The sequence below is a fragment of the Marmota monax genome, unplaced genomic scaffold (genome assembly GCF_021218885.2).
Source record: "Marmota monax isolate L192 unplaced genomic scaffold, Marmota_monax_Labrador192_F-V1.1 WCK01_AAM20220418_F8-fsc00005, whole genome shotgun sequence".
Classification (NCBI taxonomy): domain Eukaryota; kingdom Metazoa; phylum Chordata; class Mammalia; order Rodentia; family Sciuridae; genus Marmota; species Marmota monax.
Genome location: NW_026692254.1, coordinates 23,540,834 through 23,564,582, shown reverse-complemented (window position 1 = coordinate 23,564,582; position 23,749 = coordinate 23,540,834). Strand labels below are relative to the sequence as shown.

Below are 23,749 nucleotides of genomic sequence, written 5' to 3'. Positions count from 1 at the left end.
GTGTCAGTTCCTGCTTTAAATGCCTTATGCAGATTATCTCATTTAATTCTTACAAAAACTCTGAGTTCAGAACTATGCTATTTTTCAGGTGGGAAACAGAAACTGAGAGAGGTTGAGTAACTTGCTCAAGGTCACACAGCTAATATAAATAGAAATGTCTGTCTCCCCACCCAGGATTCCAGATCTCATGTGAATACTGTCCACTACAAGTATCATTCCCTTTGGGAGACTCTTCATTTCCACAGAGGCCCTGATTGGCATGATGTTTTCTTCATTTAAAACTTAATTGAAATGCCAGAATCCTTGTAATTTATAATAGAGTTGAAAGACTTAGCTATGTAAAAAGTGGGGAATTTTAACCCACTCTGTCTTTTTAATTTTTATCAGTTTCTCCAAACTTTCAGCGGACTGCTGGGTGGGAGTGAGAAAGAAGAAAAGGCTAATGAGAATCCTGGTTTCCCCTCAAGGATCCAGGACCCCTGGGGACCACAGTGTTCTTGCCAAGGGTCAGGGAATGAGTAGGCATGTCAAGGATTGTTTGAGAGTACACGTGGACACTCTTCCTGTAAACACAGGTGTTCTTCCATGTTTCTGTTTCAAATGTGTATATAGAAGGGCATTCCTTCAAAAATTGCGAGAACTAACTACAACCTCTGTATCTATGAGTTTTAAGAAGTTGGCTTCTTTTCTTGAGTTATGTTGCCATCTGCTGGTCATCATGTGGATAACACCTTTCCTTTGAAAACCCCAAACTTGAGGAATTAGGCATGAATCTGTTCTACAGCTTGGTTGGGGGCATTTCTCCCGTGTGCCAGTATTTCATTTTCAACATTATCCACACTTTGCTGCTTTAAAATTTAGATAAAATAACTTATTTATTTATTTACTATTACACTTGGGAGAAAATGACTTCTGTATACACAGGCTTCAAACTTCATCCTATTGAAACCTAAAAGTTTTCCTGCTGTAAGAACAATCTCTTTGACCCCAAAAAGAAACAAAAAATGCAGACTAGTTTCAGTCAGTCCCAAAGCATTGTCTGCTGCCTCCTGGTGCATCTTACAGGACCAGGTGGCTCTGAATTCCACACAGCCTTTGCTTTAGAATTTGTGACGTTTTGAAAAGTGCAAAAAAGACAAAAGAATAAGTTCATGTTTTATACCCTGAGACAAAATGTCAGGTTTTCCTTATTATCCATTGAAGACAGGATCAGTTTTCATTTCAGAATACATGTTAACTAATTAATTAACTCACTTGCCCTGTCCTCCCTGGAGGAGACCTCTGTTTGACAGGGCTGACTTCAGTCAGGGTGGGGATGGGGGAAGGGCATTCCTCAGCAATAGGTCATGATCCAGGAAGTAGGGTCCTGATCCCAGGTCTCCTCAGAGCTGCAAGGGAACTTGCTTTGTGTTCTTCAGGTTCAGGATTGGAGTCTTAAATGGGAATATCTAACCCTCTACACAGATGACTTACCCATGAAGAATCAAAGGTGAGGAGCTCAGAATGAAAGGGAAGTTTATAAGATTTAGCTCTAAAATGAAGTAGGAAGAGGAGAGAGAGTAGGCAAGCCATGCACAAGAAGAAAAGAGGAGATCATGTCACACTTCACACGGAAATGTTGGAGCCACTGATAGTCTCTTTTCAGTATGGAATAAATAAGATTTTTTTTCAACTACTAAAATTACCAAATTTTAGTAAAAAGTCTTTGAAAATGCTGCTGGTGGGAAATGAGCAAACACACCTGCTGACTTCTAGGTCTGAGAAAACAGAGCTGAGTTCTTCCTTGACTGGTCAGCAACTAGGTGAGCCATCTTGGGAAAGCTCAGAACTGTCTCAGCTTTGGATTCCACATGGGAAGGGATAATACTGGTATGGAATGTCCATCGTATTTCAGAGTTAGTACAATTTCTCAGTAAAATTTGTAGCTTAATAAAGTTCCTACATGTTCTTGTTCGGAGTCTTCCTGGATATTTTATATTTTGGTCATTGAAAATGGGATGGCTCTCCCCCATCAATCATTTGCATATGTTATTGCCAATAATAACAGATTTTAAATTGTTATTTATTTATTCTTATTAGTTTATTTAATTCTATTGATTTTTAGATGTTTATTTTGTATCAGAGCTTTTATTCATTCTAACAGTTTTCCTCATTATTGTTATATAATCCCACCATCTGCAAATAACTATTGTTTGATGCCTTCTCTTTTTTTTTATTGTGAAATATTTCAAATTTGCAGAGACTAGAGAGTGATACAAACAACTCTATTCAGAGCACCTTAGCTTTATAAAATCTATGATACATTTACTTCAGATTTTAAAATAGATTAAACTCACTGTGTGAATTTTCATTTCTTCCTTCCTTCCTTTCTTTTTTTGTTTGCTCTTGGTGCTGGGGATGGGACCCAGGGCTTCCACATTCAAGGCACGTGTTCTACTTCTGAGCAACATTCCCAGCCCACTGTGTGAACACCCTTGATACTATTCCTCTCCCTCTCTGGTCACTGTTGTCATGAATTGGTGCTTTACATTCACGCATGCTTTTGTACTTTTCTCAAATGCTTATATGATTGTAAAAGTTGTACTGTAGCCTTTCATATTTTTCAAATTTTAGATAAACACTATACTATTATATTACACATTCCTATATTACTATTATATAAATTCTTCAACTTGTTTTTTTGCGTAAAATCAGGGTTTTGAAGTTTCTCTGTTAGCATAATTGCATAACTCATTTCATTAAATTTTAATTGCATTACATGCATATTCCATAGTGAATTTGTCTGTTCTTTTGAGGGACATTGAAATAACTGACAACTTTTTTTTTTTTTTTTTTTTTTGCTATACAAATAGTACTGCAAAAAGTGTTCTTATGAAAGATGTTTTCTAGTCTATATACTTAGAAGTGGAATTACTGAGTAGAAGGAAATTTTGGATATTCTCACAAGAAGTCTGATAAGTTCTTTTTTTTTTTTTTTTTGTGCTGCTGGGGATTGAACCCAGGGGTATGAGGCAAGCACTCTACAGCTGAGCCATAACCCCAGTATGTTTGCTCATGCTCTCTCTCCTCTCTCTCTTTCTTCCCTCCCTCCCTTCCTTCTCCCTTCCTCCCCCTGCCTCTCTCTCTTTCTCTCTTGGTAAATTTTATTTTGAGATAGAGTCTCACTAAGTCGCTGAAGCTAACCTTGGATTTGCCATGTTCTTGCCTCAGTATCCTAAATAGCCGGGATTATAGGCGTGCACCACAGGGCCCAATTTACTATATTCTTATCTTTGTGTTTTTCTCTTGCCCCTTTCAAGATTCCCCTTTTATATTTGATATTTAGTTGTTTGCACCTTGTAGGCTTGATCCTTCCCTTTCTCTTCTTCCTTCTTCTTCTGGTATTTACTCTGCTTGAGGTTTTCTCTTGACTTACTGCTGGCCTTATTTCATTACTTTAGGAGAACTCTTTGCAGTTGTCTATTCAAATATTTCTTCTGCCAAATTCCCTCTTTTCTCTCTTGAATTTCAAATGCACCTATGCTGGTCTGTTTGATATTTTCCCATAGCGCTTAGATACTCTTCTTTGTTCTGCCTTTATTTTTCCTCTTTGTGTTTCAGTTTTGGTAATTTTTCTGGGATTAAAATTTCAGTAATTCCTTTCTTAATTATGATGAATTTACTGATGAGTTCATCAAATGCATTCTTAATCTTGGTTACTGCATTTAAAAATTTTCTGGCATTTTTATTATATTCCTTCTTAGAATTTGCGTTACTCTGCTGTTAATCCCCAACAGTCATGCATGTTATCTACCTTTTCCTCTAAGAATTAACTATATCAGGAATAATTATATTAAATTCCCTGCCTGATAGTTCAAGTATTTGTGTCAGAAGGCTTGTTTTTTCAACGACTGTGCCTTTACATCACGCTGTTTTATTCTTGCTGCTTTATGTGTTTATAATTTTTGGTTCCATTCTTCAATCAAGATGAAGAAGTGAATGCCCCTCCTCCTCTGCTAGGCTTCTGCAGTGTGTGGGGTTGTTGAGTCCATCTGGTTGGTAGGTGAACATGGTTTGAATTTTGTTATGATTATCTTAGAAATTTGTTGGGAGTTTCTTTTTTATTGAGATTTAATTTACAGACAATTAAATTCATACTTTTTCATACAGTTCTATGAGTTTTGACAAATGCATATGGTTGTGTAACCACCACCACAAGCAATGTACAGAATAAGGCCATTACTCCTCAGATTTTCTTGTGCCATTTTGTACTCGTTCCATCTTTAACCCCCAGCCCTTGGCAGCCAGTGACCTTCTGTATGCCATAGAAATGTAATCATACCCTATGAAGCCTTTGGAACTTGCTTCTTTTACTTTGCATAACACATTTGGAGTTTACCCATGTTGCTGCATGAATAGCAGTTTATTTATTTTTATTGTGGAGCAGTATTTCATGATACGTATGCACCCCTGAATGTTGATTTTCCATTCATCAGCTAAAGGGATTTGGAATTGTTTCCAGAATTTGGCAATAGTTAGTGTTTGACTTAGGATGTATATAACTATATATGTGAATTTGTTCTACTATTTTTTTCTAATGCTATTTTAGTCATTGTTTTCCTTTTTGCATTGTGTTCTGTTCTTGAAATTCTGCTTTGGTCATTATTTTCAAAAGCAGTAAATGTGTTAAGATCTTTGTAAAGAGAAAGCACGAGGTATCATGATTTCTGTACTTAATAGCCTTATGTGTAAGAGAAAGAGAGGAAGTAGGATTCATTGGTAGATCCATAAAAACACAAGAATGTATCTCCTTAGAGAGAGTATTTGATGGACACTGTTACTAGGATTTCCTATCATAGACATTTTCTGGGTTTTCATGAAATAATATTTCAGTATTGGGAAAGATAGCCATCTCCTAAGTCCATTCATATGCTTCTTCCCCAGGGTTCCTGAGGAAGTTAGGGTGCTCCTTATTTACAGAATCAGAAAATAAAGCTGGAAAAAGCCATCTCCATGCCCCTGTTTTATAGATTCTTAAGCAAAGTCCTAGGGAATAGAGCTGACTTGCCCAAGATCTCTTAGTGGTCAAGTCCTAAAAGTTGGTCTCTTTAGTTTTTGGAGAATGTTACTAGACCTGGGGAAAATGCCTGATGCCTAATATGTGTGGAATATAACCAATTATACAAAGTATCAGGCAAGATTGCTTCCTCCAATCTCTAAGGAAATTAGATTCAAGCATGTATTTTCTGAAGTGAATGATCCTTTTGTTTTGCTTTAGGAGTTAACAAGCGAGAGACTGGGGCTCTACCTCTTTCCTGAAGGACTCTGTTTCATTTCACTGTGCCTGCAGGGCTTATTGTGGTAGAATATGAGTGGACGTGGACTTCCAGGAAACACATTCATTATTTTCTCCCTGAAAGTTGATGTAATGTATGTGAAAGTGAATTTTCTACTTAAAAAAGAAGCCAACTAAAGGGCACTGTGTTAGTCAGCTTTTCATAGCTGTGATACAAATACCCAATAAGAACAATTTAGAGGAGGAAATGTTTATTTTTTAGGCTCATGGTTTCAGAGGTCTCAGTCCATGGTCAGATGCGTTCATTTGTCTGGGGCTGAGGTGAGGCAGAACGTCATGGAGGAAGGGTGTGGTGGAGGAAAGCTATCAGCTCAGAGCAGTTGGGAAACAGAAAGAGTGAGAGAGAGCAAGAAGCCAGGGACAGATATAGTCCAAGATCATGCTGCTAGTGACCTGCTTTCTGTAGCCATGTGCCATCTGGCCATGGTTAACACCCAGTAGCTCATTCAAATTATTACAACATCAAATGGATTAATTCACTGATGAGGTTCCAACTCTCATGATCCAGAACATTTCCTAACACAGGAACTTTTGAACTTTTGGGGAGAGGATATTAGTTTCTGGAGAGTGACTCCATCAAACCTGAAATATAGTGACTAGATAATTGGGACTTTGGCCAAATTCGGATCCTTTGTTGGACTAAGCATTGGATCTCCAATGCGGGTAACTGAATTAAGTTCTTGTAATCCTAATTCTGTTGTAGGCCCTGGACCCTCAAGGACTCTGAGTCCTTAAAAGAAAAGTTCCACAGGATACTTATCCTTTGGCTAACTTTTCCTTCAGCTTCTGAACTTTCCTGAATTAAGCATCTTGGGCCAGTTCACCACGTAAGATATCAGGAGAGATGATTCATATAAAGACTCATAAAGCATGTGCTGGCCCTTTCTCCGTTCATCTCTTTCATCCTTTCGGCTTTTAATAACCCACATGGAGATACATTTTAAGATCTGCCTGCGTCAGACTCATTTATGATTTATGGCTCTGCTTTCTCACCCACCCTTGGAAGACTATTAAATTATCACCGAAGGCCCATCGCCAGCCTACTATTATATTAAAGATTCGGATATATTAAGAAAGGCAAAGGCCAGAGACAGTCTCCAGGAATAGCTGTCCTGAGTAAATACATATGCCATGCAAATTTGAAGTCACAGGCATCTTCCTGAAATAAAAGGCTTACCAATTGGTTTTTCTTATGGAAATTGAAGAGTACATGACAATGTTTGGAAGCCCCTGTTTTTCAAACCCTGTAGCAAATTTGGCCTAAAGGAAAAAAAAATATTCAAAATAATTTGGTTTTCTAGACCAATGATTTTCAAATCTTTGTGTAAGTACTATAATGGTCTGTTGCCTCTGATGATCATTATCATTTATAAGGTCAGGTTGGAACCTAGGAAGCCATATCTTTAACAATGACCTCCTTCTTTATTCTGATGTGAGGGTCTGGGCATCTCCCTTTGACAAGTACTTACTCTTCTTATTGGGTGGGAGACCATTTTGCAGAAGCTAATTTTAGGTGGCAGGTTAGACCTCTGAGTAGAACACTATGTGGCAAGATAGACACTGGCCTTCATATGTGTTTGGGAGTGAATTATCTTGGAGCCTGAAGAACTGTGACCCCTCAGGTCTCTCTGCCCGCTCTGTCCCTGTGATTCACACTGTATCCTTGTTGTCTGATGCCTGTTCTTTTCACCAATTAGACTAAAGGGCAGGGATGGTGGCTTCCACTCTATATTAAAAGCTCCCAGTCCCATGCTCAGCAATTTTTTGCTGAAGATGGGAAATATAAACGAGTGACTAGACAATGAATGAATGAATAGGTTGTGATCACTCACAAATGGAGATATAGCTAAAAGCAAGGCTGCAGCCTACAAAATTTGACCAAGCAACAGAAGGTGTCAATGAATGTGAGGTAGATTCTTAAATGTGATATTGTTCTTTGTAAGATGATGCAGAAATTGGAATAATGCAAGTGGATCCCAAAGGTGGCTGGACCTCATGATCATCTTTGTGACTTACCCCCTGATTAGCTGAGTTTTTTAAAGTGAGAAAGTAATATGATATAAAGTAAAAGTGAAGTTTATCTCGTTTCTATCCCCTTTTGCATCTCCTCAGATCCCAGCGCTTGTTTCCTGTGTAACTCCCTACATATATTTGGAGAGTATATATTGGAACCACACAGACCATCTTTTTTTTTACATGAATGGTCACCTTCTGTGAACTTTATATTGCATCTTGATGTTTTTCACTTAGCAATGTATCTTTAAGATTATTCTGTATTAACACATGTAGATCAGCCTCATTGGCTATATCATACATGGTATTCCATTATATGGTGTCTGTCTATCCTCTATCTAGTATGTATGTTTGTTTGTATGTGTGCGATAATCCATTACGAATATTACCAATGTCACAATGAAGACCAGTGAATGTGTCTCTTCAATTGTATGAATAAATATATGTAAGACAAATTCCTAGAGATGGTATTCCTAGGTGAAAGGAAATGTGAATTTTAAATTTTGCAAAATTGCTTCCCAAAGCGGCTGCCTGGATTAGATTCTACCACCAGGGTAAATGAAAATGCCTATTTCCTTACATCTTTGTTGGGGCAATTTTAAAAATAAAGATTATCAGGCCTTCACCATTATATTACTTCCAGACCTTATAGGACCAGCCAAGGTATCTGCATGTTTTTAAAGCCTTGGAGAAAGTGAACTGTTACCCATATTTTCATTGACACTGTTTCACACTTCTGTGATTCTGATGGGGGAAGGTCCATGGACTCTCATTTGGGAATACCTGATTTGTGTACAGTACCCCATACAGACCTGGATACAGACCTGGACTGGACTCTGACTTCTGTAGTTCTGAAGGCCTTCCTCACTAATTAACTAAACAGCTAAGAAATGCAGAAACAATCTGGGTTGAAAGTAGTGTTCCAGCACCTTTTGTCATGCAGTTCTTATTTTGTCTTTCTGTGTTTTCCATTTTGGTCTCAAGTCTCTTTTCTTTTCCTGGATGAATCACTCAGAGGCTAACATCTCTCCCACAGGTTCACAAAGATGTACTTTAAACACGTACTCTTCGAGGACACATTCTTTGATGAATGTTATTTTGAAGATGTTACATCTACTGACACCTATTTCAAAAACTGCACCATTGAATCAACCGTCTTTTATAACACAGGTAAGAAGGTGGGTGGAGTGAGAGGAAGGCAGCAGGGGTGGATCAGTGTAGGCTAAGAACCAGCACGCTCAGTTGTAAGCTTCAGGAGGAGGGAAGTGTTTGTAGATACTAGTGCCAAGCCTTAGGGAGGAGAGATGGACTCTAGCCCCAGGAATGGCACAAATTAGGTACACAGCCTTCACCAAACATTTAGTTTATCTGTGTCTGTTTTTATCACACAAAAAATTAGAAACCAAAGTTCTGGCCAAGTGTTCACATCTTCATGAGGCTGATGGTACACGCTAAGGCCCTTTGGTAGGAACAAAGTGTGATACCACTAAAAACCAGCATTCCAGGGCACTGCATTTTATGCACAGAATACATTCTTAAAGACTTTGCCTAATATGAATCTTCCACAATTCAAAACTTATGCTTTCATGATTACAAAATGAAAAGGGAAAATTGCCTTTGTTCAAATTTTGTGCGTAAAACAAATGCTAATATTGTTTTAGGAGCATACCATTTTAAGTTTCCATGATTTAAAAAAAATCACGAAATTCTGCTCATCCACTGTTCCTCATTGTTCTTGTTATAGATTAATAAAATATCCAATAGAGTTGGAACATAAGGAAACTAACTGTGTGTTACCAGGGGCCTTACTTACCTTATCGCAGAAATATACTATTGTTATCCCCACTTTATAGTTAGGGTATCTCAGACTTTAGCAACTTGCTCAAAGCCACAGTTATTCAGATGGGGGATTTTGGATCCATTCTTCAATTATTTGTCTCTAAAGTCTGTAATCTTTCCACCAAACTACTTGCATCTTGTCCAGATGGATGCCTTCTCCCCAGCACCAGCATCAAAGTATAGTTTATGTAAGAACATCTTTCCCCTCCATGATACCAGTCTCAAACCATTCAATATCTGGTCTCCCAATATCCCTCAGTTTCTTAATATTCTTATGAGACTTACTTTCTGAATTTCCTGTTAGACTGAACTTAAAACAATGAGTTCCAGAAATTTACTATTTATCATTGAACTGTGCATGTCCTTTTATTCTTTCATGTTTTAATAATGCTTCTTCATTCGAATACTCTTAACACAGGGGTTTTTGCAAACACTTATAGTCAGAAAATGTCAGAGCTGGGAGAAGCACTGGAGATAATCCAATTTTATAGGTACAGGTTCAGGGAGGTTCCAGGGGTTAGGGGCAAGGCTGGCTCCTTAAATCCAGGTGTCCAGGGAGCCTATCTAACCCTCTTTCTGTTAGGACAGCTTGTCTTTGAAGGTGTCAGAAGATATGTGAATTGTTTCCAAAGGAAATGGTTTTTATTTGGAAGAACATGAAGTCTCTGCACAGACTACAGCAGAAGCTCTGGAGTGGATGATTCAATATGGACCCAACTCTCTTGTGTTCTGCTTGTCTAAGTCGGGTAGCCTCAGAGGAATGGGCCAGCCTCTGTGACCCTCAGAGTCACCCAGTTGGTATAAACTGGACTGTTATCCAGCTGGGGAGATGATGCATTTTAAAATGTTCCTCCCATTAACGTTGGTTTTATTTCTCCTCGTGGTGATTAGAACAGGTCACTGAATTTCTGAAAGTCAATTCAATGTAAAGCCTCTCTTCATCACACCTGGCTACACATCACCTTGACTCTGAGGTCACAGCCTGCTCACGGAAAGGGCATAGCTTCATCTCTGCCTCTCTTCCCCTCTCTCCAGCTCCTCTACACTCTCAAGAGCCAAAGGTTTCTTTCTCTTTCCAGACCTCTACAAGCACAAGTTCATCAACTGTCGGTTTATCAACTCCACCTTCCTGGAGCAGAAGGAGGGCTGCCACATGGACTTCGAAGAGGACAACGACTTCCTGATTTACCTCGTCAGCTTCCTTGGCAGCCTCTCTGTCTTGCCTGGGAACATCATTTCTGCCCTGCTCATGGATAGAATCGGAAGGCTCAAGATGATCGGTGAGTTGTTAGGGTGTCCCATCTGGACTCCCCTGGGCTGGGCCAGTCAGTGGCTTTCAAGCATCCTAGGGCCATGGGGTATTTCTTTAAATTAAAGAAAGCTTGCACAGGAAACCAAGCAGGTAAGATTGAATCTGGTGCAGTTGAACCGAGGAGGTGCATCTGCAGAAGCCCAGGGCCCTGGGGAAGGAGTCTGAGAGCTCTAGCACAGGGGAAGGACTCCCTTTCATTTCCAGGCTGAAAGTTTCTGTGGCCCTCACTCATTCTATTAGCACTTCAATATGAATATGAAATATATCTGCCCTTCCTGTGTCATAAGGGGATTTTAAACAAACATGCAAAATGCTCTTAAATGATAGCTTGATGATTTAACATAAATCAGATTATTTTTGTTGTTTAACTATAATGATGGGGCTTTGGAGTTAGACAGACTCATGTTGAAATCTGAGCACCCCGTGACTGTTAGATGAGAACAGTCTTTTACTTCTCTGGGTTTCAGTTTCTTATTTATAAGATGAGGTACCTGTTGGGATGATGAGGATTGAACATAACGTACCCCAAGCATGTGCTACGTTTGGCACATGGGAGGCTCTCACAAATGGTAGCTATATGCACACACACACACCTCAGTTCCACCAGGATTTGCAGCTGTGTGTTACAGCAATATAATGGCATGCATGGTGAGCAAGAAACAAAAAGTACACATCGAGGACCGCGGAAAATGTACATTAGAATACATCTTACATCCCAAGGCTGGGGAGACAGGAGACCCATTAATAAAAATGCCATTAAGGATCTGCCCTCAGGATATAGTTGGTCAGGAAAATTAATACCTAGATTCCTAGTACCAAAACTCAAAGGGAAACAAAATAAATCACCTAGTCATTATATCGGAGAAAATTGGTCAGGTGTTCATGAGAAGAAAATCTTTTCCTGGCGTTCGACTCATGTGGAATATTATTATGATAAATAGCAGCATGAATATTCTGAATGGTGAGCATAAGAAGTGCCTGTGACTTCAAGCTTTTAGTCTTACGGGCAGGCTGGAGAGTCCTCTCACAGATGTGGGACCCTGAGCTGTCCCTGCTACAGGCTGTGCCCTGGTCAGTTCTGACACCCCTGAGGGAAGGGACGAGGACTTACTCATTTCTGAAACCCCCATGCCTGGCAAGCACCTGCCGTGCATTGACACTTAGTCATGTGTCAATGAGGGAGGCCCCTTTCCTGCATTCTCCAGAGGCACCTTGCTCTCAGCAGAGGGTACCACGGGGTGGCTTCGTGTCAGCGCCAGGTGGCTATCTCTTTCAAAATTAGCTTTATGAGTCCGTAGACATTCTTTTACGATCCCGAGCTTCATTTTCATAATTGCTAAAATCATCTCTCTATTTGCTCCAATGAGATCATGAGAGCAGGCCTGTGACACTTCTGCCACTTGATGGCTGGACTTGAGTCCAGAGTCTGACCCTGTTGGCCAGGTCTTGAAGTAGCTGGGAAAAGTCTGGGGAAGGCAGGGACTGCAGGGACTGCAGGATGGGGTGGGTCCTGCTCTCCATGGATGCAGGAGGAAGGCTGGGCTCAGGGGACAGGCTGGGAAGCAGGACAGCCGATACCTTCTCCATGCCATCGAAGCCCCTTCTTATCATTGCAGGTCACACTTGGGCTCCCAGTTAGAGATCTAGAACTGCCATTTAGAATTTCTCCATATTCTACTCCTATTAGAATTCTGTTTCTGAGCTAGATTGCAAGCTCATTTGGAGCTTGGGCAGTGCCTCCTCTAGAGGTCTCTGTGCCCTGAGTCTTTAGGAAGAAGCCTGACTCCCAGTGGGTCAGTGCACAGTGAATTCTGGGTACTCAGTAGATATCCATTCCACAGTGTCACGATGGGACATGGTGAACTGCTTTGAAATAGCATTTCCCATGCCCCTCAGACCAAGGCCCCCATAGAATCTGCAGAGCAGCTCTGTCCTGCTCACTCTCCGGGGCTCTTGGCAGGGTGGAAGTTGCTTCTTGTGAACAGCAGAGGAGAAGTTTTCCTAATGAGGCTGTTACCCACTCATTCATTCAATAAACATTTATTTATGCAGTACTTATTCTCTGCCAGGCTGTGTGGGAAGCAATGAGACTGGAATGGTAATTGAGATAGTCAATATCTCCGTGCTTAAAGAGCAAATGATAGATTGGGAGAGACAGACATAAGCTAGAAATTTCATTTAACTAACACTATGAAATGCTTGTTATAGGTCAGGCTGTGTTCCAAGTATTTTATCATTATTAACACATCAAGCCCTTGTCATAACCCTTGGAGGCAGGCACTACTTTAATATACATTTTACAGACAGGGAAATGAGACAGCACAGAGAGGTTAAGTGACTCATTCAGGGTCACACAGGTTTCGAAGTGGTGAAGCTAGAATTGGATCTCAAACTTCTTAATTACAGGGGAATAAATTAGAGAGTGGGAGGACCGTGGGCTATAGGAACCTACAGCAGGAACAATTAACATGGTTTCTTTGAGGGCTGCTGTGTGTAGAGGGCACTGTTCTCATGGCACTTGTGGTCCCTGGGTGCCTGTCTCCTCCCCTTCTAGTTCTCTCCTAGCAATTGGGAAAGAGACCACGGACACCTGCTTCCCAGTGTCTGCAGCATCCCGGCAGACAGTTAGCATTTCCAAGCTCATCAGCAAGCCGTGGTACTAGCCTTGCAGCCCTGGGTCTGAGGCCAGGCCTCTGGGTTCTTGGCAGCCAAAGGCTGTCTTTCTCTTCAGCCCGATGGCTGCTGGGAAAAGATACCTGCTTTCCCACTGGCTGCCTCCTCTCCAGCTCTACTCCTGGGCTGCAACCTGTCCTGCCTCGCCCTGCCCCCACCTTGGGCTTCCCGAGCTCCCAGGGTGGACCCCCCGAATTTGGCCCCATCTTATTTTGAGGAGATCGCTCATCATTAGCTCGATCAGCTCGAGTCCTGGCTGAAGAGACTCATCCCCACTGGTTTCAAGGAAGAGACTGTGTTGATGGGTGGCTTTAGAAATGTTGTCGGGGTTTTCAGAACAAATGGGGCAGGTAGGCAACCCTGTGGCAGCAGGGGCAAGGGGAGAAATCACCCTTGTCTGGCCTCCAGTTCCATCTGTGTTGCTGTAAATGATAGGGTTTTCCTCTCCTGAATGATACTGAATGATACTCCATGATGCATATGCATTATGTATATGTATTATCCACTCATCTGTTGATGGGTATTTAGATGGATTCTGTATCTTTTCTATTGTAAATAGAGCTGTGAGAACGTGGGCAGGTGTCTCTTTGACATATTGATTGCAAATTCAGAGTGGAGCTTCTTTTTTTTTTTTTTTCCTTTTTTAAAACTGATCTTTATGTCTCTCAAGCACCTTGAACAGTGTCTGGCACTTAGTATATTCTCAACAAATACCTCCATCTCCACCACCCCCAGGTCTTTTGGACTGAACAGTACCATAGAGTGGCAATTTCAAAATCTTTCCTGGAGGTAAACTCTGGTGACCCATGCAGAAGCCTCTGATCCCATAGCTGGGGTACCATGGAGGGGGATTCAGGCTATATTCTCTCCATGTGGAGGATGAACCTAATATTTCAGGTAACCTGTCCCATTAGGTGTGCCTGTGAAGATGGGAGACAGGACAGAACCTGTGGGTGACAGTCTTGTTTAAGCCATGGGGTTTCATGTTTCTTTCTGCTCTTGACCTCTCTCCTCAGGTGGCTCCATGCTAATCTCAGCAGTCTGCTGCTTCTTCCTGTTTTTTGGCAATAGTGAGTCTGCAATGATTGGCTGGCAATGCCTGTTCTGCGGGACCAGCATTGCGGCCTGGAATGCTCTGGATGTGATTACAGTGGAGCTGTATCCCACCAACCAGAGGTCAGTCCTTCCTGGGATTTCCTTTGGACTTGTTGGACTTCTTTAGCTAGAAGTTCACGTGCCCACTAAATCTTGCAAAGTGCCTGGCCATCTTGGTCTTTCTCGTGCTCCATGCACCAAATATATTCTAAGTTATTGAGTTTCTCTGCATAAGGGTTGACAAGGCCCAGAAGTGGGCAATCTGTGGCTCAATAGGATGGGGTGGGTGGTCAAAAGGTACAAGACAAGATCTAGCTACATCTAGGAGAGAGGATTAATATTGAACAATTAGCAAAACCTGTGTCATGCAATCCTCAAGGGAGTTGAGAACAAGCCTGCCCACGGGAGATGAAGGGAAAAGGTGAACTAGAAAACCAAGGGTGGGGGTGGGGCTGGGGAGTGAAATAAAGGTAGGGATGAAAGATGAAGTTCCAGGGCATTTGCAGAGAATATGTCAGAGAAGCCCAGGGTTTACTTTTATTTTGTACAAGCCACATGGGAAAAGGCCTAGTTTAAAGGCACAGAGTCAAGGCCATTACTTGGTAGCCGTTTCTCCACGTGGAGGGGGAATTGTGAATTTTAAGGTGAAGATAAGTGGCCCTGTGGCCAAAAAAGAATGTGAAGGAGTGTGGAAGGTAGGTAAATGGATTTCTAAAAACAAAACAAAACAAAAAAAAAATCTTAATAACATCCCCCAAATTAGTGACAGAGAAGATGGGATTTGTGTAGCTACACTAAGTCCCCCCTGGTCCAAAAGAAAAGAAGAAGAAAAAAATTGATTGTTATTTGAATGGGATATAATTTTACCTCTAGGAGACTGAAGAGAAACAACTAGAAACAAGAAAGTAATACTGGTCAGGTGGTCAGCAATAAAACTTTTAATGGCTTACAGGTTTTAAAATGTGTCAAAACAAGTTAAAAATGTAACTGAAGCTGAGTGTGGTGGCTTACACCTGTAATCTCAGCAAGTTGGGAGACTGAGGCAGGAGGATGGCAAGTTCAAGGCCAGCCTGGACAACTAAGTAAGAACCTCAGCAACTCAGTGAGACCATCTCAGTAAATAAATAAATAAAAAGGGCTGGGGATATAACTCAGTGGTTGAAGTACTAGGGTTTGTAATCCCCAGTACCAAAATAAATAAATAAATAAATAAAATAAATAAATTAAAAAGGAATTAAAGTCCATTTGTAATAAAATACCTAGAAATCAATTTGAAACACTCATAGGAATAAAACTATAATAACCGTAAAACTTACAAAGAGGTAAAAGGAGACTTAAATAAATGTCAAGATATAACTCATTATGTATAAGATGATTTAATCTCATGAAAATGTCAAATTTTATTTAGTTTTTCTCTAACTTATGAGAGTATTTCAGAATTCAATGAGATTTACTTCTCTGGGATCTTGAAAAAAATATTCTGAATTTTATTTAGAAAAGCACATGTGAAAATAAATATACAGGAAAATGCTGAAAACAAAAATACTGGGATTGGGTGCTAGTGATTATAAAGGTAAAGAGTTGTTCAATTATAGACAAATATAAAAAGGAATTGTGAGTACAAAAATATAACCACATTCTTAAATTCTGGTATAAAAATATTTTACTTCAGTTGGGGAGCAATGGTGTTGGGAACATTATGTCTGTGTATAGATGAGGTCATGGCAGGAAAAATGGTGAATAATAGTTATCATTTGGAAGTGTGACTGAGAGACAGTAACTAGGATTAGGTGATAAACCCCAAAACTTCATGGCCTTCTGAGGTAGGCATTTCATTTTTTTCTTTTGTAGAAATCTATAGCAGGCAGTTTAGGCTCTTTCTATGTTGTTCTTCCTTGTCTAGACTTAATCGTGGTCTATGATGAGACCATCTATGCTTTAGGAAGTAGGATAGAAGGAAACAGACAAAGAAGAAAGCAGAAATCCTGATCAAGAGCTTTCTTAAGGAAGTTTCTTAGTAGGTGCCATTTGTATTTACAACCCATTGGCTAGAACTAAGTCACATGACTACAGTCAGCACCAAGGGATTCTGGGAAATGTAGTCTTACATTTGAAGAAATTATATGGAGGGACAACTAGCAGTCTGCCTCAAGGAGGTGTTACTGAGGGGGAACCGTTACACTTTCTGTTTTGCATATGTCTTTATTATTTTTGCAACAAGCAAGTACTAACTGTAAGTATTTTAAGAACAGATATATTTGAAAAGAGAAGGAAAAAAACTTGAAGGCAATAATTCAAAATATTAATCATTGTGATTGCCTTAAATATCCTCGTATCTTTATATTCTGTATTTCTAAATTTGATTAAATGAGAATGTGCTAATTTTATATTTAGGAAAAAACTGCCCCCGCTCCCCCCCCCCCCAAGAAAAAGAACCCTGTCTCATTTATCTAAAAAGGTCCAGAATTTCAGAATTCTTTCCTTTTCTTTTGCAGGGCAACAGCCTTTGGCATCCTCAATGGATTATGCAGATTTGGCGCCATCCTGGGAAACACCATCTTTGCTTCTTTTGTTGGGATAACCAAAGTGGTCCCCATCCTTCTGGCTGCTGCTTCTCTGGTTGGGGGTGGCCTGATTGCCCTTCGACTGCCAGAGACTCGAGAACAGGTCCTGATGTGAACAACCTATGGGGAAAGGAAAGATCAAAAAAATCTTGTCCAGGACACTAAAATGCAGCCACATCTCCTACCTGTCATTGTCCACAGGACACCTTGGATAGCGCAGGAGAAGTTGATTTTGAGATCCCTAGTTTAGGACCCACTTCAGTTGTCAATATGTTTGTTACTCAGGTGACTGATTTGGGGTGCCCTGAGCCACTCTTAGGATCCCAGAGCTGTGTACTTGGCCTTAGGTTTCCCCAGCCCAAGGTAGAGGGAGTTCCCTTCAGTGAGTATATACCTAAGTAAAGAGTGTGCATTTCCCTAAGCAAGGTGCAAGAACTTATTTGCATTCCAAAATGAATTTGAGGTTGAGAAACATAAAGCTCCCAGGAGATCAATGACCTAATGAATTAACTTGCCAAGAAGTTAGGGAGATCACATATTTTTACATTCAAAGGTATCACCGAACATATTTTCCATTTGAAAATTGGCACAATAGCATTGAAGATACTCTGATATACAAAACCAAATATTTAAGCACTATCTATAGAGATCGACTTTGCTAAGTGTCCTCAGCTTTCCATGATGACTAGGTGATACATTTAAGAATGACATTTATTGCTGTTTTGCTATTTGAAGAAACTTAATAGGATGAGTATTCTGTAAACTAAGTTTGTATATAACTGTCTTTGGGTTTATTTGCAAATATTGCCAGAATTTTAGCCATATTTTGGGAGAACTTGGTGTTTGAGGTCCCAGGAAATTGGGTGCAATCAAATAAAATGCAAGCACAATTTCTTATAGCCATTTAACCTGCTGTTCAGAGGATGCACTTAGCAAATCAAGTGCGGTTTCATTTAGTCCAGGCACTTTTCTTCCTGTGGGTAGAGAGGTTACATTTCTCTTCTACATAGATGACCTGTGAAGCTGAAGCTTACCGTCTTCAGTACTTTGCTTTTCAACCAGAAACAACACAAGATGCTTTCCTTGGCCTCTGGCACTTCCTTTATAGGCAAGAATCAAATAACATGGGGAGTTTAGGGATAAGGAAACATAGCCACAGTTCTCCCAAGTGTGAATTCTTTCTGTTTGCTTAGCAGTAAAACAGGATCCATATTTGTTACAGTGATCAGGTCCCATGAGACATACTACATGTTCTGGTTTGAGGCTTTTGAAACACAGGCCACTAGCCTGGGAGTCAGGGAATATAGTGGAGTCCGACGTATTTTCCTTCAGTGCTCTAAGACGAAATTCCAGTTTGGGACATAAGAAGAGAGTGGGTGAAGTGAGGAACCCAGGACAAACCCCTCTGGCAAAGGTCAGCAATAGACTGAAGACTTGCCTCCAAGAAAAAGGAATATATATATATATTTTTAATAGTCAGAACTGCCTAGCAGCAAAAGTGGCAGTGAGCCCCATAGGGAGTTTCTACCACTGAAGGTGAATGTGCCCAGGCTGGGTGAGTGGCGATCTGCAAGAACTAGTTCTCTGATTTGCTTGCTACAAAGGGCTTCACTTTGCCTATCAGAAAGCTCCAAAAATTAATACAGAATGATAATGGTGTTGAATGTTTCTTCCAAAAATGCTTACATCCTGCCCTAGCTTCAGGTTATCTTTCTGAAATTCTCTCCATTAAAAGGTTAACAGGGGGAAGGAATAAATTTTATGACCCTTTCCACCTTCAATTTGAGATCAGTTTTAATGGTTAAAATGTTTACTCTGCTTCTCTTATCCCCACCTCTTTATTTACTCCACCTTTGTGTGTGTGTCGGGGTAAGGAATACCAAGTCTGATTTGACATCCCAAAGCCCCCAACTGTACATATATATATGTAAATTTACCATCATGTATTAACATTTCTCTCAGTGTTTTATAGGAGTTAACTAATGTAATGCTAAGTCGATAATGACAGACTCTATGTAATATAGCTGTAATATACTTTCCATATTCTTGTGATATGAAATACAGTGGCTAGGATCATAAAAGAGAATTGCATAGATCCAGGATTACCACATCCCTTGTAACATTGTTCTTCAATGGGTAGTACAATTCAATGAGCAGCAACCACTTAAGAAATGTACAAGACAGAGCTTGCTTTTCTAGTTAAGAGGGCTCTTGTAAATTTAAATTATGATTAACTTTTGAGTGCAGGGTGGCTGCAATAATTCATGGGTTAACTCCAGTTGGTTTCCTGGACTCAACTTCAGAATCATCTTTATGGCTCCTTAAACCAACTACCTAACCAACCAAGGGCGACTCCCATTCCATCCATCATGTGGGCATTGGTGAAGGGTATAGACACAGTGGGCAGCTTTCCCCCTGGAGAGTTTGCCTGGCACTGGGACCTGGCCACTTCTCACAAGCTGTCAGTACTGCTGAGATTAATGTGTCTTTAAAAATAGTCTCGTGGCAGGACCTTGGGGGATAATGCACAGCTTTCCTGGCCATCCATTTCTTTTTCATTTTGTGTTTTACCCTGAGAAACTCCTGACGGCATCCATGGAGGGGCAAGAGGGACGATGTGTTCTTTCATTGAGCAAATCCCTTCATGGTTCATGATGCATTTAATGATGCCCAGTTTGGGAGTAGTTTCTTTTAACAGTCAACTGTATTGTGACATCTCCTGATGTTGATTTTTGATCTTTTGTTTTATTAAAAATAATTAGTGAAAGAGGTGTGCCTATATGAGAAGTTTGTAGCGTCTTTACCTTGAGGTCATGTAATAAATAACTCCATTCCCGAGTTCCCTGGTATATGTTACTTCATGAAAAAAAATAATAAAAATAACTAATAAAATCTTTAAGAACTGGGGTTAGAGATTGTTTCCAGGCACTAAGGTCTTTTCTGTACTCCTAAATTAGCTGAATCATTTTCTTCAATTTTCTTATTTGTGCATAGGGAACTTGAGAGGTGAAATGGAGACACTGTGGCCACATGTGATGTGGGCTAGTAGTGGGCTACAAGGTCCTATGCTACTGCTTGCTTAGTTTCTGAACTAATCCCCCAGTCACCGATGTCTCACTATAGAGCCTCCCGCAGTGTTTTGATAGTGAGACAATGTGACCAACACTTACCCTCCACTCCTGAGACCATTGTTGATTATCCACTGGACTGTTTAAAATAGAAGATATGAAGGATCAGTATAAACATGAAAAGGTTAGTATTTATCCATCTTCTTAACCATTCCTTCCTTCCTTCACTCCCTCATTCACTCTCTCCGCAAATACTCCTGTGCCCATCTCTGTGCTAAGGCCTGAGGTTAGGGTAAAAACGCTGGTCACAATTCCTACCCTCTGATTTATTCTACTTACAGTGAGCAGGCACGATGGGTATTAAATATGTCTTAACACAAAGTGCAGGGATCGTATAGCTGGCAGGATGCACCTCTTGGTTGCAAGGGGATTCCTGCTGCCCTGCCAGACAGCTGTGGGCTTCTGAATGTGGTTCCTCTCCAGGCACTTTTCCCTGAAGGAATGTGCCAGTTTCTTATATTGATAAGGGAAGGTAAGGGAAATAGTGCATTTGTTCATTCCCTATTGATTTAATCAGTTTTTATGGAATGGATTTTGCAGAAAATTTGTCAGGGAAGAAAGAAGAGAGGCCAGGAATGCATGCAGGACATTGGTTTTTCTAGAAAGACTTTGTACTGAGATAAGATTGATGTAATAGTTGGGATTTGTAAGAATTAACTCAAAATTAGTTAATTAACTGAAAACCCAAATAAGCTAATTTATAGTAAGTTTATAATAAGTTAGTTTGTTTCTCTCATATAAAGGGAACTTGGAAAAAAGACAGCCATGGCTGTTATGGTTGCGCTGTGAGCTTATCATTGGGAATATACTCATTTTACCTTCAGACTTTTTGATCTTTCATTGAGGCTGCCTCATGGGCTGGGATGGCTATTGAAGTGACAATCTTCACACCCACAATGCAAGCAGGAAGCAGAAGGCAGGGCAAGGAACAAAGGGGCGACACCTCTCAGCTGAGCCAGTCTCTAAGAAAACTGCTCTCCACAAGCATGTCCTTGACCTCCCTTTGTTGAAGAGAAGGCAAGGGAATGTCGTACTTACTGGGAACATGGCCAACACATCTCCGAATTGAGGATCTTGGTACTAAAATAGAAAGGATGGATGAACAAATGCTGAAATATTGCATACATCAGAATCACCTGGCAGGGTTTCAAACCAGAGACTCTGATTCAATAAATCTGGGGTGGGGTCTGAGAATTTGAATTTTTAACAATCTCCCAGGTGGCATGGACCAGTTCAGCCAAACATCCACATATTGAGTAGCACTGACAACCTGCCAAGAGGTGATACTGATTTGTTGGGTAAGTTTCATTGTCTTGATAACTTAATGTCAGCCCAACCAGAAACTCACAAAAACTAGCAGCCTGTGAAAAACGATAACCATCTTATTAGAGTTTGAAGACTATCAGCTAGTGGCAGTACATCAGCACATACACTGGAAGTGTCAGGGACAATATTTCCTTCCCTAGAGACTACTTGGTTTCTCTCAGGCCTTGTCCTTATGGGCCCATGTCTGCCTGAAGGGCTCTAATTATTGCAAGACTAAGCAGAGGGTGTGAGCCCTTTCACCTGGGTGCGGAGATCTCTGTTTTGGCTATTTCTACCTGGTAGTGAATTTCAGAGACAAATATATTTGTGGCAACTATGTTTATAGATTTTTGTAGATAAATATGCTTGTGGCATGTTGTAATTCACTGGGCCTTATAATGGAACTCTTTGATCCTAATAGTTTCCCCCTATCTGAGGAAGCACAGGGTGACTGAGGCATGGCTAGGGGTGAGCCTGTACCTTGCTTGGAAGTGTCTCTTGAATAGCATTCTCCTTTAGAGAAAGGCAGAGTGGGGCAAATTTTTCCACGTGTACCCTGTTCTACACAGATTTACAGAATGGCTTCCGTATGGCCTGTACCGTGCTAGAAACCTAAGTGGATTTCCCCCTGTCCAAAACATGGTGCTACTGTGGCCCTCTCTGTCATGTTTAATCACAGCTCTAAGAGCCGTTGGGAAATCAATCACATAGAGCCTTGGAACTTGAGGCATACTGAAAGCCCATTTTGTTTAATTTGCAGAGGCGTGGCGGGGAATTCATGTGCATGACTTTTGGTGGCAGCACAAGATTCCCAAAGCATTGATAATAAAATGAACCAGACTAGAGCTAGCCACAGTGGAAAAATGAAAGTTGTTAAGAGTCAACACTATTTAGAGGTTGGGTGGGTGATTTGTTTAGCAGGTCCTTCCCACACCTTCTGGAAGGTTCAGTTCCTAAGTGGAGAACAAGGACTCACTGTCATGTCACCTTGAAACACACATTTAGTTGTCCATTTGCCTTTCATCCTACAGGCTTAAAATATATTAAAATTTCAGAGACCATAAAGATGGGTTTTCAGAGCTGCCCTCTGCTAAAGGTTGCCTCATTTGATAATCACTGGTAGGGAGTTTTATTAAATCACAGTTACTGTCACTCAGGAGAGCGAGCCTTTGAGGACCCTGAACTTCACCTCTTACAAATAAAAGAGAGCCTCAGTAATTCACCTTTCTCCAAATCGGCATTAGTGATTATTTCAGTAGAGTCTGAACAACAACAACAAAAGGCTATAGAAAGATCTTTCCATCTCACCACAGAAGAAAAGGGGTAGTGAGGTAATGTGGATGTTAAGTGGCTTGACTTAGCCATTCCACAGTGTATACCTACAGTCACGTGCAGCTTCAGGACGGAGGCACATTCTGAGAGAGGTGTAGTTAGGCAGTTTCATGGTTGTGCAGACATCATGGGGTATATTTATACAAGCTAAAATGGCTAGGGTGATATAATTTTATTGGAGCCACCATGTTACATGTGGCCCATTTTTTATGTAGTGAATGACTGTATACCAAAATATCATGTTGTGTACCACAAGTATATGCGATTTTGACTTTTCAATTAATAAATAAAATCGATTTCCAGGAAAATTAGATTTTTGACTGTATCACAAAGGAATTGCTTAAAAATATGGAGAAAAACAGCTAGTACAGTTAGTAAGCACTTGATGAACCAGTTATGACTCTTATCTATTGAAGAATTTCTCCCCAAGAATTACCAAAACAATTCTATAGACCCCTCCAAATACTCAAAGTGATAAAAGTATACTTCTTTAAATGTATTTTGTGATTACATTTGCCAGCAGCACAGGTACTAATGGTTTTAAGAAGGATACTTTTCAGAAATCTGTGTTTACATAATTTACAGTGGAAATAGCAACCTTATTATGAGTTCAAAATGTGCAGAAATTTTGATAGCACATTCCTAAGCTGTGATAAATAAGCTAGAAAAGAGAGTCATTTTAGAGGTAGCCCTGAATATATAGATGCTCATCCAGTAAGCTTAATAAATGATTTTGAAAGGAAGCACATTTTAAAATTACATTCTGTGGAAGTATATGAAGGTATTTATGACATAAAAAATAGAAATAAAGGCATAACTTATTCTCTCTCTGTGGGTCTCTCAAATTATTATTATTTTTAATATATAAGCCAGTTTGGACTATTACCTAAGATGTAAAAGATATCTTAAATAAGTTCAAAATATTTACTGAGTAGTTCAATGCAAATTGCCAATTTTGCTACATTTCAAAGGGGTAAAATATCAAAATGGCCAATACATGCATTTCAGATTTCAGGAATGGAGGTATATGAGGTTATTATTTTGCATGAGATTGTGTTCCACCTTTTTGGTCCATCTGAATCCTGAAGGCCCTGGCCCTATCAGATGAAGAGAGCAACCATATCTTCTATTGTTATTTCTCTGTTCATGATAT

At 40.2% G+C, this 23,749-nt stretch overlaps 1 protein-coding gene across 8 annotated transcripts in view; it reads left to right on the top strand.

Annotated features, from left to right (window-relative positions):
* Sv2b (synaptic vesicle glycoprotein 2B) overlaps nucleotides 1-19,600 on the top strand; it is a 257,782-nt gene extending 238,182 nt beyond the window's left edge. For all 8 annotated transcript variants that reach the window (XM_046436674.2, XM_046436683.2, XM_046436718.2 and 5 more), the window contains 4 exons: nucleotides 8,385-8,518; nucleotides 10,267-10,467; nucleotides 14,189-14,348; nucleotides 16,763-19,600. In XM_046436674.2, the coding sequence (XP_046292630.1) occupies nucleotides 8,385-8,518; nucleotides 10,267-10,467; nucleotides 14,189-14,348; nucleotides 16,763-16,946 (679 nt within the window). In that variant the 3' untranslated portion in view covers nucleotides 16,947-19,600. The remainder of the gene's footprint in view (nucleotides 1-8,384; nucleotides 8,519-10,266; nucleotides 10,468-14,188; nucleotides 14,349-16,762) is intronic.
* The last annotated feature ends 4,149 nt before the right edge of the window (nucleotides 19,601-23,749 follow it).